At 44.9% G+C, this 14,982-nt stretch overlaps 5 protein-coding genes across 5 annotated transcripts; 3 read left to right on the top strand and 2 right to left on the bottom strand.

Annotated features, from left to right (window-relative positions):
- Nucleotides 1-274: 274 nt before the first annotated feature.
- JR316_0004508 (Kinesin-like protein 6) lies at nucleotides 275-6,524 on the top strand (the record flags this gene model as incomplete). Its single annotated transcript, XM_047890272.1, has 16 exons — nucleotides 275-305; nucleotides 357-724; nucleotides 779-3,082; nucleotides 3,433-3,488; nucleotides 4,105-4,131; nucleotides 4,185-4,347; nucleotides 4,433-4,772; nucleotides 4,828-4,905; nucleotides 4,961-5,192; nucleotides 5,244-5,267; nucleotides 5,326-5,400; nucleotides 5,457-5,622; nucleotides 5,676-5,827; nucleotides 5,879-5,980; nucleotides 6,030-6,119; nucleotides 6,173-6,524. The coding sequence occupies 16 exons, from the start codon at nucleotides 275-277 to the stop codon at nucleotides 6,522-6,524; spliced, it is 4,560 nt and encodes a 1,519-aa protein (XP_047750033.1).
- A 226-nt stretch (nucleotides 6,525-6,750) lies between these two features.
- Nucleotides 6,751-7,596, bottom strand: JR316_0004509 (Endosomal protein P24B; the record flags this gene model as incomplete). Its single annotated transcript, XM_047890273.1, has 5 exons — nucleotides 6,751-6,780; nucleotides 6,835-7,037; nucleotides 7,093-7,270; nucleotides 7,336-7,389; nucleotides 7,453-7,596. 5 exons carry the CDS (start codon nucleotides 7,594-7,596, stop codon nucleotides 6,751-6,753), a joined length of 609 nt encoding a protein of 202 aa, XP_047750034.1.
- Nucleotides 7,597-7,876: 280 nt separating this feature from the next.
- JR316_0004510 (ATP-dependent Clp protease ATP-binding subunit ClpX) lies at nucleotides 7,877-10,340 on the top strand (the record flags this gene model as incomplete). Its single annotated transcript, XM_047890274.1, has 11 exons — nucleotides 7,877-8,056; nucleotides 8,117-8,181; nucleotides 8,232-8,323; nucleotides 8,370-8,485; nucleotides 8,621-8,704; nucleotides 8,819-8,856; nucleotides 9,009-9,238; nucleotides 9,305-9,408; nucleotides 9,457-9,559; nucleotides 9,673-9,923; nucleotides 10,197-10,340. The coding sequence occupies 11 exons, from the start codon at nucleotides 7,877-7,879 to the stop codon at nucleotides 10,338-10,340; spliced, it is 1,407 nt and encodes a 468-aa protein (XP_047750035.1).
- A 232-nt stretch (nucleotides 10,341-10,572) lies between these two features.
- On the bottom strand, nucleotides 10,573-11,455 carry JR316_0004511 (single stranded nucleic acid binding protein; the record flags this gene model as incomplete). The annotated part of the gene is made up of 5 exons (XM_047890275.1): nucleotides 10,573-10,760; nucleotides 10,812-10,940; nucleotides 10,995-11,146; nucleotides 11,220-11,317; nucleotides 11,432-11,455. 5 exons carry the CDS (start codon nucleotides 11,453-11,455, stop codon nucleotides 10,573-10,575), a joined length of 591 nt encoding a protein of 196 aa, XP_047750036.1.
- A 473-nt stretch (nucleotides 11,456-11,928) lies between these two features.
- Nucleotides 11,929-13,984, top strand: JR316_0004512 (Cactin; the record flags this gene model as incomplete). The annotated part of the gene is made up of 7 exons (XM_047890276.1): nucleotides 11,929-12,522; nucleotides 12,574-12,666; nucleotides 12,715-12,948; nucleotides 13,000-13,302; nucleotides 13,359-13,660; nucleotides 13,719-13,758; nucleotides 13,811-13,984. The coding sequence occupies 7 exons, from the start codon at nucleotides 11,929-11,931 to the stop codon at nucleotides 13,982-13,984; spliced, it is 1,740 nt and encodes a 579-aa protein (XP_047750037.1).
- Nucleotides 13,985-14,982: the final 998 nt, after the last annotated feature.

The following is a 14,982-nucleotide window of genomic DNA, read 5'->3' on the forward strand; positions in this document are numbered from 1 at the left end:
TCAAGAACAAGTCGGAGCAATAACTCACAAGAACATAAATTTCTTTCGTCCCTAAAAGGTAAGAGATAAGATGGATGATAGAGACAGTCGCGAGCACGTGACTCAACACGCTGATGGTTGGATTTACGAATGTGGCGACAGGTAATCAATGTAATTGCAATTTCAACTTGCTCTTTCTCCAACGACCAGTACTAAATACCTCCATTGTCAATAACGCCGCCTTCATCTTGAAAGCTTGCTGAATTCCGTTTGAGTTTTAAGGTCCATCAGATTCATGGTTGCCGCAGGCTCCATCACCGTTGCAGGTGCTTTGAGCTTACCCTTTGTTCCACTGTTTTGCCTGACCTAGTTTGCAGTTCGAGTGCGACCGCCAACTCCATCGGAGGCTGCCCGCCTCCCGGAACCCTGCTATGATGAAACATTCAGGGGAGAAGGTGCTCTGTCGACTCCTGGAAAAGTTGTCAACACCGCAACTCTGCGAGACATAGTTCAAATTGTTGATGACCGGATCCTGACATTCGACCCCGACGAAAAGGACAGATCCCGTGCATTTATGGAGCGGGGGTTTATGCCTCCAGGAACTAAACGCTACAAAGACAAACGATTTATGTTTGATCGTGTCTTTGGTCACCACGCACGTCAGGAAGAAGTATACGAAGCCACAACCAAACCGTTACTACAGGGTCTGCTCGATGGTTACAATGCGACTGTGTTTGCATATGGTGTACGTTATTTACTGTAACTCTCATTGAATAGCTCATAATCTTACGCATTTCAGGCAACTGGTTGCGGTAAAACACATACAATCAGCGGCACGGACAACGATCCCGGCATCATCTACCTGACAATGGCAGATCTATTCCAACGCATTGAAGACCGGTCAGAAGAATGGAATGTCGAAGTCATGGTCACTTTCTTAGAAATCTACAACGAAGAAATTCGTGATCTTCTGGCAGAACCAGGGGCACCTACTCAACGCGGTGGACTTTCTATTCGTGAAGATAAAACTGTCAAGGTCGTGGGTTTAGTAGAGTTGAAACCTCGCACTGCAGAGGAAGTCAAAGAAATTGTTCTGCAAGGGAATCTTAGGAGAACACAAAGCCCAACGCACGCAAATGAGACGAGCTCCCGTTCTCATGCTGTACTACAGGTTCATGTAACACAATCCCCTCGCACAGCCGCTATTACGGAGCAAAGAACCATGGGCACACTCTCAATAATTGATCTCGCCGGTAGTGAACGTGCGGCAGCAACGATGAATATGGGTCAACGAATGGTTGAAGGTGCCAATATCAACAAGTCATTGCTGGCGCTAGGAAACTGCATCAATGCCTTATGCGAAAGTGGTGGTGCAATTCGCCACGTACCGTACCGGAACAGCAAGCTCACTCGCTTGCTCAAATTCTCACTTGGCGGTAATTGTAAAACTGTCATGATCGTTTGCGTGGCTCCTACATCAAATCATTTTGACGATACACACAATACCTTGGTTTACGCAGAGCGCGCCACCAAGATAAAGACGAAAGTTGTAACCCGTAACGTGGTTAATGTGGATCGTCATGTTGGGCGATATGTGGAGGCCATTAACCGGCTCAACTTGGAAGTCGCTGAGTTGAAGGAGAAGCTAGCTGGGAAAAGGGGTACCGAACAAGAGATGCAAGCTCGAAAGAAGGCAGAATGCAAAGCAGAAATTGAGCGATCGAGAAAGGATGTACATTTTAAGTTGGAGCAAACTAAACCGTCCATTGTTGATGGTGCCACTTGCTCAGCTAAACTCGAAGTTGCAAAGTTGAAACTCGACGCAATTCAGATTCGTCTCTCCCAGATGGACACAGAAGGCCAGTCCAGCGCGTCTCAAGCAGAACGGGCGCTACTCAAGGCCTTCAGCGGACCCGAGGAGGAAGTTACCAAACCTGGATCTGTCCTCAACACTCGACTTCAGCGTTCTTCGAACTCCAGCGCTATGTTCGATGCCACAATGCGTGCAGTTTCTGAAAGAAAGTCCGAGAAACTCGATGACATCGGTCATGAAAATGTAAAACTCGAGACTTCGTTTGTTAAAGCAACCATCGACAAGTTAAAGGCTGAAAACGAACGAAACGTCATGCGAGAAGCTGTTGGTGACCTAGCAGATATCACGGTCAAGCTCATAGGTATGCTTGGTCGGTGTACAGTTGCTGTAGGAGAGGCTTCGCATCTTCTCAGATCATCTCTGGATCAGGATGAAGTGAGAAAAATCGCCAACTCATTGGATACCATGAGGAGCAAAAATGATGAAACATTCCAAAAACTTTTGGGTCACTCTACCGAGACTTACCTCGTCAAAGAACGTATTGGATCGTCTCCGACTTCGTCTGTGTATGAAAATTTTGAAAACTATGGTGTCACGTTTGGACGAAGGATAAGCTCGGTCCCCTCCGCGCCCCTACCAATCAAATCTGCGCCCACTCGAAGGACATCATCCTATGGCAACTTGTCTATCTCTGCATCTCCGCCTCGCCGTTCTCATAAGTCACCCCGCAAGTCTCTTAGGTCTAGTCTAGCCTCACAGCCTTATCGACGAGTATCAGATAAGGAGAGGAAAGCTCCAAAATCAGCAAAGAATGTACAGTGGCGAGACGAGGCAGGGCAGGGAGAAATTGACGATGGCGGTGACAAGATACTTCCACCTGTTTCACTGAACATTATACCCTCCAGTCCTTCCAATGATATTCCTGCGATCAAATCCGCCCCTCCTCGTGCACCTTCTCCTCTTCGCCCTCCATCGGTTCTTGGATCTGAAAGCGAGTGGGAAGATGAGAATGAGAAAACGGACGACAGCCTCAGTATGAGCTTTTTTACCTCATCTACGTCACTTTCGGCAAACTCTGCAGCTTCATCTCGGCCAAAGCGGTCACGTCCAAGCCGCTTGGATCCCAACTTCTTAAAGTCAAAGTCAAAACCATCGACGTTAGGAAGCCTTCGAGAAGATGATGAAGGTGTCGTAGAACCCCGAGGATACCCTCTATCGGATATGAATCTCAATCGAGTAGGACCTAATGACGACTCCGGCTCGAGTGATGGAAACTTACACGTACCTAAAGTACGGGATCGAATAGCTGGATCGCCTAACCGACGAGGCCCTTCAACTGTAAAAACATGCGGAACATTGGGTCCAGCGAACAAAACTTCTAGTAGAAGGCGATCCAATATTGGGCCTGTCCGGAATGAGAAAGTCAGACGTCGTTCGAGCCTGATTCCTCAGATCCCCCCTCTTACGGGAGAAGAACTAAGCAAAAGTGGTCCCCGTCGTGTTATTGTACCAGCCAGCCCTGCGCGGCGGTCTAAGCGAACATCCCTAACACGGACTTTAACCGCCGGTTTAGCAAAAAACAGAGCAGCGGGGTCACTAAGTACGGCAAATCTATCAACCGTGATGGACCCTAATTCTAGTGTGGACTTGAGCGCCAGCAGATCCTTCAAACCAACATGGCGCTGAGCTGGACCTGGTGAACCTTGTAATTGTATCCACCGTCGATTGTTTATTCTCGCTATTGTTAATTGTTGATGTTAGCCCCATATTATGCCTTCATCCGTCCACTTACGACCATCCATGACATTTCGTTATTTAGTTTATGTACTATGCACTTAGCTTTTTCTGTAACCTGGTTTTCTAATTACCACTGTTGTATACCCTCGGATATAAAAAATTCATGGCGCCTTTAAAACTTCATTTCGTATTATTTGTCTGCATTAGATTGGCCTCTTGTAAATGTATCTAATCTATGCATGATGCCCGGTGTTAAGTGCTTCAAATGGTTAGTCAAGATTTGAGCTTGCTTCTGGAAGGTATAGCGAACTTATCGGTTTATAAGCAAAACGTTGATCTACTGTAGAAATTTGAAGAACATATCGGACGAGCCGCTATTCAAATTTACTTGTGACAAGTACTTGGGAAGCGTATTCATATATTTTACGAATTGCTCAAGAATCATCCAGGGTCCATCCTTGGCGCGCAACCATTGTCTATTTATAGATCAGTGCAAGGTTGGCAACTGAAGGACCAAGTTTGCATGATGTCGGAAGAGGAAGTTTCTACTTTATGGCATTCTGACTAATTTATAGGGCCCCCAAGCTCCCTTTCCGCGCGGGGTAAATATTCGGGTTTCAAGTCAACTGTGTCTTCATTGCTGACTACATGCCAGCGTCAGAAAGTCTATAAATCCAGGAGTAGTACTCTCAAGCACTCAACCCCTACAGGTCAAGACGAACCCTCCCGACTTCGAAATCCAAATGTCTGCGGGGATTTTTCAACTACCCAATAAGGCGTTTATTGATGCTTTACTGTCTCCCATAATTTGTGGCTTGGTAAACATTTTTTCCTTGATATATTTTGCCCACTCACTGATATGCAGTGACGACTTACAACTACAAATGAAAACTTTTGCTCTAGGCGTTACATCTTTTGTTCAACAAATTTGAGCAGGAGCATCTCCGTCTCCTAAATTTTGCCTTATTACTTTTTCCTGTTGCCCCCGTGTACATTTTACTGCCTCACTACGGCGACACTCTGACTCCTCGAGCTGTTTTGACGGCATATAGTGCAACCTATGCGACACTTCTTTTATCTTTGATCCTCTATCGACTATCACCATTACACCCTCTCTGGAAGTATCCTGGACCTCTTCTCGCCAAGTGTACCAAGTTTTGGGGAGTCTACCACTCTTCAACAGGACAGTTCCACCGCACCCTCTCTAGCCTTCACCAACGTTACGGTCCCATTGTCAGAACAGGTATCTTTTCATCTACATCAAAAACATTCCTGTTAACGATTAAGATTAATTTAAGGCCCAAATGAACTATCCTTCTGTGATGTCGATGCCATTCAGTCTATACTTGGCGCCGATGGAATGGGCAAAGGACCTGGTAGGTCGATCATTCTGTCTACTAACGCTTCGGCCGGTTTACAATGTACCTTTAGTGTGGGATGGGAGACATTCCCCCAAGAGGAAGGAAGTTTCTTTGATAGCGATTCGCGACACTGCTGAGCATCTTCAACGTCGCAAGGTCTGGAACAGAGCCTTCAATATATCTCGAATCAAGAAATACGAGCCAATCTTACGAGTCCGTGTAGACCAATTAGTAGATTCCCTTCAAGATCTTGCCCTGAAACATAAGGAGGTGGATATGGCGGAATGGATGTCGCTTTTTGCGTGAGTCGTCTTTCTTTAATTCAAGGCCCTCGTATCTCACTAGTCCAATAGGTACGACTTCATGGGAGATATGGCGTTAGTATCTTTGCCTTTCATTTATTTTTGAATTCAAAGACTGAAGGAACGTGAACAGCTTTGGAGGATTCTTTGAATTGATGCACGAAGGAGATGTAAACGGGCTCTGGAAGCTCATGGAGACTGGTATTAGGTATTTACGGAAAATGCCTCTAAAATGCTTTTGGTTAAAGAGAGAACAAATTCTAGAATGAATGCTTACTCGCAGCATATCCCTTGGGCGGCTTCCATACTATACGCATTGCCAGGGCTGGGGAAAGCATCAACCAAGCTCATAGATTTTGCAGTCAAAATGGCGAATAAGCGGATTGAACGGGGTATGGCATATACAGGAGAGGACTTAAGTTCGCATTTGGTAAGGTTCTGGAAAGAAAATTCCTGTCTTGCTTTGCTGATAGACGGAAATAGCTTGATGAAGTCAGTCCCAGTCCCAAACCTGTACCGTTTAATGTGTATGCGTCCGACGCACTGTTGGCCCTTGTCGCTGGGTCAGACACGACAGCTACCACCCTCAGCAATATATTTTTTTATATCCTATCCGAAAAATCATTTTTTGAGAGGTGAAGTTGCATGTTTCACAAATACGATACCACAATTGATTTGATCATAAGGCTTCGCAATGAAGTCGATGATAACTTCCCAATCAAAGAAGGCCAAGTTCCTGCAGATGATACAACCAAACTCTCAAGTATGCCGTACTTGAATGCGGTTATGTAAGTGGCCACTTCATAAGATTTGTCAGTAGTTTACCCTGCTTTATAGTAACGAAGCTTTGCGACTTCAACCACCTGTCGCCAGCAGCTTACAGCGGGCCCCGGAGACAGGAACCGGAGGGAAGTTAATTGGATCCATGTAGGGAACTGCTGTGACAATGCATAAGTTATCAATACTAACAAGTTTCATAGCTTTGTACCTGAGGGGACGGGGGTTTATTTGCCTCCGTACGCTATTCATCGCGACGAGCGATATTTTTGTCCAAATCCAACTGCCTTCTTTCCTGAAAGGTGGCTTTCAAAAGATTCGAGTATCAAAACGATACATGCAGCATTTATTCCTTATTCTGTTGGGCCCATGAATTGTGCAGGAAAGCTTTTGGCGCAGTTGGAGTTGCGCGTCGTTGTCGCCACGCTTGTGCAACGGTTTGACATGGATTTAAAACCGGACTGGGATCGCTCGAACTGGGAGGCAGATTTGCAGGACTTCTTTGTATTGGCGAAGGGAATGTTGCCAGTGATTGTCAAACGCCGTGAAATATAGTCGGTCGTTAGATAGATTGTTCCTTGTGCCCCTTGCTTATTCGTAATCCACCGTAAAAATGAACATAAATGGTGGTTGTCTGCTTTTAAAGTGTGCCGATCATCATATCCTACCTGATGTATGACATTGTGTTCTTAATCCAACACTCAATGCAACCAAAAAAATGGCGCTAAACAACTTTTTGCGATAGCAATATTATGGTCTTAGGAGTAGATAGTATAGGGCCCTAAATTACACGTTTGACCTCAAAGAAGGACTACATCCCAACATCAGTGAACTTGCGGGACTACGACGACGATGTGCTTCGCACCTTCAAGTAATATACCTGCCACGCTACCACAGAAAACAGCACAATGGTCTGCAGAATTGACCACCATTTGACACGAGAGTTTGTGGATTCGGCGGTGTTGCGATGGACTCTTTCGCGGACGACAATGTATTCTTGTTCATCCTTGACTGAAGCTAAACCGGCGGCTAGTTTTCTGATCTCACGTTCAATGGGAGCAACAACATCTGAAAGTAAGGGGTGTTGTTAAAGGTATAGCATGTAACGATATAATATGCGTACCATCGCCTGAGACATATATGATTCCGTGGACATTGAAGCTGATCAATTTATCAGCAATAGCACTCATTTGGTTGGAGAAACAGTATTCGTGTCGGCCGTCTATCTCTGCGGTGATAGCCAACTGCCCTGTGGATTGTTTTATTTGCTTGCCAAGTACCTTCCCTGTTGGATCCGACAGCTAGGGAACTAGATTGAATGACCGCGAACTTGCCACGGACAGCTGAAGGACAAAAAGCTACTTACCCAGAAATCTATATCCAAATGACCACCTTCTCCGACTTGGTACGTTACAGTCATCTATTTGTATGTTTAGATATGCTATAACAAGACTCTAGACATGTCCTATAAAATGGGAGTTACTTTGTCATGGACGTGTAGGTCCTCGAAGAAGCATTCCTTCTTTCCTGCTGGGATTTCAATAAGGTGGGCAGATACAATGGTCGGGAGAACGAGAAGCAATGTCAAGCAGGAATAAAAGAAATGCCGGGTATACAGCCGAGTCATTGTGGCGAATTAAGAATAAGTGGAAGGAGTAGTGTCAGGAGGTGAACTTGATGAGGACACGTATCGACTTCAAGGCGACAGCATCCGTTGCAAATATTGACTGTTCTATTTTAGGAATGCACTTCCTGGGACGGCCCCCATGGCATGCCAAGTCGGGGCGTGTTAGCCACTTCAACCGGTCTACACAAACATATGTTATATCCTTCACTCACTTAACCTACTGGTGTGTATAACCGATTGACGCCAAATAACTGTATCAAGTCTCTAGCCGGCCTAAAACATGTGGACGATTCAGCTTACCACTAGGATTGCTGGCAAGCCACCAACAGCGTCAAGGATCAACTATTCGAGGTTCAATGTTAGGAACCTTCGCACTCAGCCACGAGATGCGGCACCCAACGCAAATGACCAAGAAATGCTCATTGACCCCCCTGGATTTGGTCTTGCAACGCCCCGTGAGGTCTTGACCTTTCACCATACATGCATATAGCAACCCACTCAACAAGAATACCGACAATAGCTTGTACAATACCTCAATCAATTTGTGATCGGCCAGGAAAATGCTAAGAAGGTTCTTTCTGTTGCGTACGCAAAGTTATCTTTTGTAAGAGGATCACACCAATGACACCTTGCAGAGTGTTCAACCACTATAATCGTGTCAGAGCCAATTTGGGGTATTCTGATCCTGAATGCCACCCAGATCCATATTCTGAGCAAGCCGGACCAGGTCAGATCTTTGGTCGTAATAGGTAGTGGTATCTAAACTTCTATAGATATACCAATATCCACTGCTCAGTTGCGTCCCTTGAGGAAGCGCATACCTTCCCTTTCATTTCGTAGCCGTGACAGGCCTGTTTTGTTTGAAAAAAGCAACGTTCTCGTACTGTGCGTGTTATTTCTCCGGCTTCAACCTCCTTTCGCTTTCTGATTAAACCCTTACTCTTTTGACAGGGGTCCGACTGGTTCTGGTGAATGCTCTGCAATTGAGGTCATAATGTTCCTCAATTGATACTTATTTTGTCAGGAAAAACACTCCTTGCTCGGACACTGGCGAAGGTTCTTGATGTACCGTTTTCTGTTAGCGATGCTACCTCATTCACCCAGGCGAGTTGCAAGACTATCATTTTCTGTAACCTACTAATATATTACAATAACTTAGGCAGGATGTGAGCAATGTAATATAGAAATTGTAGCCTTCAATTGACGTAGTTGCTCTTCCCAGATGTCGGTGAAGATGTGGATATGGCAATTCAGCGATTGGTAAGTTTCGTCTATCGTCTGTTCACAACCATATCCCACCAACGCTGTTTAGTTGCAAGCAGCTAATTTTGACCCCGTAAGAGCAAGGTAACTTCGATGTTTACATTCTTCCTCCAAAAGGCACCACTAAATTCTTCCTTCTTTTCTTCAAGCACGGGGATTGTCTATATTGATGAAGTAGATAAGATTGCACGCCGATCAAGCTCTGGTACAGAAGGATCAAGAGACGTCGGAGGGGAAGGCGTTCAGCAATCCTTACTCCGAATGATGGAAGGAGCTGTAGTGACCGTTCAAGCTAAAGGTGGTGTTTCAGCAGAAATTCCACCTCAGAATTCTGGCGATCCTCATTCCAGAGGAGGGCAAAGGGCAACACAGGCTGCATGTAAGTTTGATACTGACAATACTTTGGGTATATCTCATATTCAATATATCTGCAATTTGAGGACAGCTAAACCCGACGTTTACCATATTGATACTTCAAATGTTCTGTTTATCCTGAGTGGCGCATTTGTTGGATTGGATAAAATCATCAAACAACGTGTTGCCAAGGGGGTCAGTGGTCATACCTTTTTCTGCGCATCTGAGTGCTGATTTGAGCAGTCTATCGGGTTTACCGCTAATCTGTCGTCAGATACGTCACTGCCCTTCTTTACTTCCAATCGCAAAGCAACACCCAATCCTCTTGATCTCGTGGAAACTGGCGGTGCGCAAAAAAACCGTTATCTTAAAATTTCTTCTTTTCTTATTTGCTTTGTTGGGCAGATCTGATCAAATATGGGTGAATATTTGTTATTTCTGCTCTTTTGCCTTCAACAGTTCATCTATTTCCCCAAAGATTTATTCCTGAATTTATCTCACGTCTTCCTTCGATCACAACGCTGGCTCCGCTGACTATACCTGACCTTCGAAAAATTCTTACGGAAGTGAAGGGTTCTCTTGTTTCACAATACACGGCTCTTTTTGGTTACTCTGGTGTTGAAATTCGCTTCACATCTGCCGCCCTCGACGAGATTTGTAAGAAGGCTTATGAACGTGGTGGTGGTGCGCGTGGATTGCGAGGAATCATGGTAAGCTTTATTTCGACATACTATACAGCAGTGTGAGCAGTTTAGTCAAGCGGTAAATTCAGGAATCTTTACTGTTAGATCCTATGTTTGAAGTACCGTAAGTACCAACAACTTCCTGCGTTAAAAGCTTCAAATTTACGCATCGAATTCGACCTAACATTGACAGAGGCTCGGTGAGTTTTCTCAATATTAGTTCTGCCGTTGCCTCTGAATAAGACTGTTTCTCTGTGTAGGATATTTTTCACGTTTTAATCACGGTCAATACTGTAAAAGGAACAGCACCACCAGGATACTGGAAGAAAGGTCAGGCTGTCAAGTTCTGGGAAGCCTGGGCAACTGAAGAAGGACATTACACCCAACTTTAAGGAGATTGGTTCACGGTTGGATCTTTGGGTACTAGACAATCTCTTCGGGTGAATTTGTATTTGTACATCTGTAAAATAATCTGACGTTTATAATGTACTCGTTCGATGCATTCAAAGGCGCCGATTTATGGCAGGGTCGCCAAACATTTACAACAACAAATTGAACAGTGTTCCATTTTGTATCAGGAATATAAAAGTAGCGAGGACTGTAAGGCAGAAATTTGACGCAGAATGGAGTTGCATTCTACGCGCACACAAAACCCCATCGATAACGATGATGGAACTTAATCCTTCTTCGGCTCTTCCTCAGTAGGCTTTTCCTCTTCTGCATTCTCTTTTTCCTCAGTCTTTTCCTCGACTTTCTCCTCTTCCTCCTCTTTCGTGGCACCCTCTGTCTGGACTGGGGCTTTGCCACTTAGCGCCAGATTGGTCTTCTGAGCATCTTCGAAGGCAGCCTTGAAAAGCTTAGCATCTGTTTAGCGAGTTAGAATTGTTGCTGAGTATCTAGATACCAAAATCTCACTCTCGGGATTGGCAAAGCGGATGGCAAGAGTTTCTGCGGTAGGAGGCTGTTCAGAGTAGTCTGCGGCAACTTTCCAGACCCAGCTCCTGTCAGATCCGACATTGGGTTGCAATCGCATATCACCAGAAACTATGGATCGATAAGATAATATATCCAATGATACAATGATAGCGCAGTACTCACTAACGTGGTTTGCGCAAACCTTCAAGGTCTTGTCGCGTCTCATCACAAGTCTGACTTTCTTGGTTTCCTTGTGCGAAAGCAGACGAACATCACCAGTTCCGCGCTCCTTCCATTCAGTAGAGTCAGCGTCAAAGCGGAACAGCTTTGCGCGCCTTTTTTGCGTAAAAATGGCCAGTTGGTTAGTGGCGCTGATTTATCGCGATCGCGTCGATTAAGCTAACGCACATCTTGAAAAGAACTTCCTCATCTTCCTCATTAGTTTTCGTGTCGACTTGCTCGGTGAGCTTGATTACAGGTTCGAAGTGAACGTCGACCTCATCTTCCTACAAAGCGAGGAGAGTATCGTCAGTAAATTTGAAGTACAACAGATATGGAGAAAAGGCCAGAAGCAGGGAGATGATCAAAGAAATGAGATAGAGTATACTTGCCCTAGCGACAATTGCAGAGGTGTTTTCCGACATGTTGAATCGAGGATCGTATGTATAGTTCGTGAATTAAAGATGAAGATTGCTGCAGATCGCGGAGTCAAGCTGATAGAAAATGTATCTAGACCGATTAGGACATGACCCCAGAACCCTAATTTGGGGTCTATGCCATTTGCGTCAATGACGACTTATAGTTGTACATAGTCAGCTTAATCAAATTCATACCTAACTTCTGACTCGACATTATTTCTTTGGGACAATGCCCAGACGTTCGCACTCTAGGTCTCCGCGCAGACACCGTGACGTGGAACCGCGCAATGACCGAGAAACACACTCATCTAATCGCGACCACAAATCAAAAGACGAGGAGCGGAGGTCAAGGGCCAGAAGTCGGAGTAGAAGTAGGGACAGAGACAGAGAATCTCGTCACCACAAACGGGACCGAAGCAGGAGTAGGGATGGAGAGCATAAAGAAAAAAAGTAAGTGTGCTTTTACTTCTATTTAATGAATGGAGTCTCAAGCCATTTATCGTGCTAGACGGAAACGTGATAAATCCGAAGAGAGAAGGGCCCGTAAGGCTGAGAAACGACGTATAAAGGAAGAGGAAGAAGCTCGACGTGTTGCTGAGCTTAGTATATATAGCGCGACCGACAACCCATTCCACGACGTAAATCTTGACCAACAATTCAATTGGCATAAAAAGAACGAAATGGAACGCAAGAAAGGCCTCACTTTGGCTGAATCCCAGAGGAGGGATGCTATACGGAGACAAGAGGCGAAAGAAGAGCTCGAGCGGCTAAACAGACGCCGTGCTGAGAGGGAAGTGGAAGCAAGGCTGAGGGAGGAAGAGGAACTAAGGATGTCGAGGCTCCAAGAATCAGCACAAATGTCTGAATGGCTATCCAAAGACGGAGACTTCCAGTTGGAACAGGAAAGAAGAAGAGCAGCTATTCGAATAAAAGAAAAGAGGGCGAAAGCCATTGATTTTCTAGCGTTAAATTTGAAGTATGTCAATCCTCCGAATGACGAGGAAGAGAAGGAAGAGGATGAAGAGGAAGCCGGCCTTGAGATCGATCTCGACGAGCCATATAACATTTTTGATGTGAGTCTTGCCAAACTTATTCTCCTCTCTCTTAAGTTATAAAATTACCAGAATTTATCATCTGATCAAACTCACGAATTACACAACGATATTGAACGTTACCTTGGTTTGGAAACATCTGAAGTTAATATTGACTTCTGGACGGTAGGGTTTCATTACATATCATAACCAGTATTGCTCACACAACTACAGAATATGATGGTGGTTTGCAAGGACCGTTTGGACCGTATCCAATCCGATAAACGCATGGGTGTTGAAGCTGCCGCCGCCGTGGAAGCTGATATAGCAGCATTGCTAGCCGGAAAGTCCTATGACGAACTGTCATCTTTACAACGACGTATCCAGGAAAAGCTTACAAGCGGAGAACCTGTCGATACCGACTATTGGGAGGGCTTATTGAAAAAGCTATTAGTTTGGAAGTCAAAGGTAATATGTGCCGCCCCTTTGGAGATCATATCATTCACCCAAACCATGTAGGCAAAACTTAGAAGTCTACACGAAGTTGTAGTTCGCAATAGGCTCGAACAATTGAGAAAACGCCAACGCGACGAAGCTTTACAGGCTCAAGAAGAACTTCTTGCTGGTGTCGCACGTTCTGCAATTCGAAGACATGCTGCTGAGCCTGTTGTCGAGATGGGAGCTATTGAAGAAGTGATACCTACGGAAGATATTGAAAAGTACGACCGCGCGATGAGCCCTCCCATGATAGATATAACCAAGTTGGCGCAAGACGAGCGGGAGATCGACATTTTGATTGATAAAGAGGACCGCCGAGCATTGGTACGACACTCTATCTCAGATATTTATATGTCTTACATTGCATCTATTTTGCACAGTTTGAGCAACGTAGAGCTGTTGCTGCTTCCCGCTTCGTTCCCAAAGCTGCTCAGGCTGCTCCTGTCGAAGTTGAAAACGAAGAAGCAGCCGCAAGTAGCGCAGACCTCGCGTCGGAAGCCCTCTACAGGGCAGAAGCAGAGAAAGATCTTGATGAAGAGGAAGAATTGTTCAATTTAGAGGAAAACATCACTAATCCAACAAGTTACAACTGGGAAGATAAATATCGGCCTCGAAAACCAAGGTACTTCAATCGCGTTCACACTGGTTATGAGTGGAACAAGTACAATCAGACACATTACGAGTTAGTCCTTCCATCCCGTTTTGTGTCGGTATGTAAAGTTCTGATTGATCTTGCATAGCACCGATAACCCCCCACCAAAAGTTGTTCAAGGATACAAGGTTCTTTGATTTCTACCAAGATTTGCTTACGCTTCTAACATAATTTTCGTAGTTTAACATATTCTATCCTGACCTCATTGACAAATCGAAGGCGCCTACATACAAAATTGTCAAAGAGCCAGGCAATGACGAAACCGTACTATTACATTTTAGTGCAGGGCCTCCTTACGAAGATATCGCATTCCGCATTGTTAACCGTGAATGGGAATTCTCGCATAAACGGTAAGTTTGCTGCACCCTCACCCACGTGTCCCATGCGCTCACTCTGTATTCCAGTGGTTTCAGAAGTAGTTTCGACCGAGGGTGTCTGTCATTATGGTTTAATTTCCGACGCAACGTAAGTAGTATTCGCTCTGCCCGGAACAGACCTACTAACATTTCTGATCAGTTCTACCGTAAATAAATGTTACCGTGGTCGCTGGATGTTGAATTCACATCCTTCTGTGTTTGCCTTCGACTGTTCTTCTATCATGGTAACAGCTCATTTGACAATTCCTGTAGATCAAGTCAACTGTTAAATGCAACTAATCTACGACTACTATATTTTTTGGTCCATCATAAATTGCGGGACACACTTTCTGTGCCTTCGGATGCTTTACAGCCTTTAAGGGTGGCAAATTGCATATTGTGACTCACGTATGGCTAACTCTGTAGACAATGGTACTCTCAAGTTCAGACCTCAATCTATTTGACTACAAAAATTTTTCGACGCGTTTGCATTGAACCCAAGCTCTCTGCGCTGCCTGCCTCTTGGACACTTACAACAATTTTCTTTGCTCTTCAAATTTTATCTCTAGCCGCTTATCTTCCATGTGAGGTTTATGCTTGCATCTACTTTGTCTCAATAGGTCATAGATTTGCGATCGAGTGGAACGTACTGCGTCATTTATACTGGACTTTTTTCACTTGTTCTTCCTCCTCAGATCTTGTTTATGTATGACAGAAAGCTGTCCAGACGGAGGCAATACTTTCCCAAGTCTCTCAGATCACCAGGCAGACCTGGGCCGCCTCGGTGTTATCGGCGCAACTTACGACTTCTACCCCAGTCATATTGTCAATAGCGCCTGAAAACTTCAATAGTAAGGAGATGGCTTTCTAATCTTCTACTTTTTCAACGAAAAGATGGCGTCCCTCTCATACGTCGATCCCTTGTGTGCTTGTGAGTTTCCTTGCTATGGCTCTGATACTCGCAGCTCGCAGTACATTAGTATTTGCATTCGTGGC

The sequence above is a fragment of the Psilocybe cubensis genome, chromosome 4, assembly GCF_017499595.1.
Source record: "Psilocybe cubensis strain MGC-MH-2018 chromosome 4, whole genome shotgun sequence".
Taxonomy (NCBI): Eukaryota; Fungi; Basidiomycota; class Agaricomycetes; order Agaricales; family Agrocybaceae; genus Psilocybe; species Psilocybe cubensis.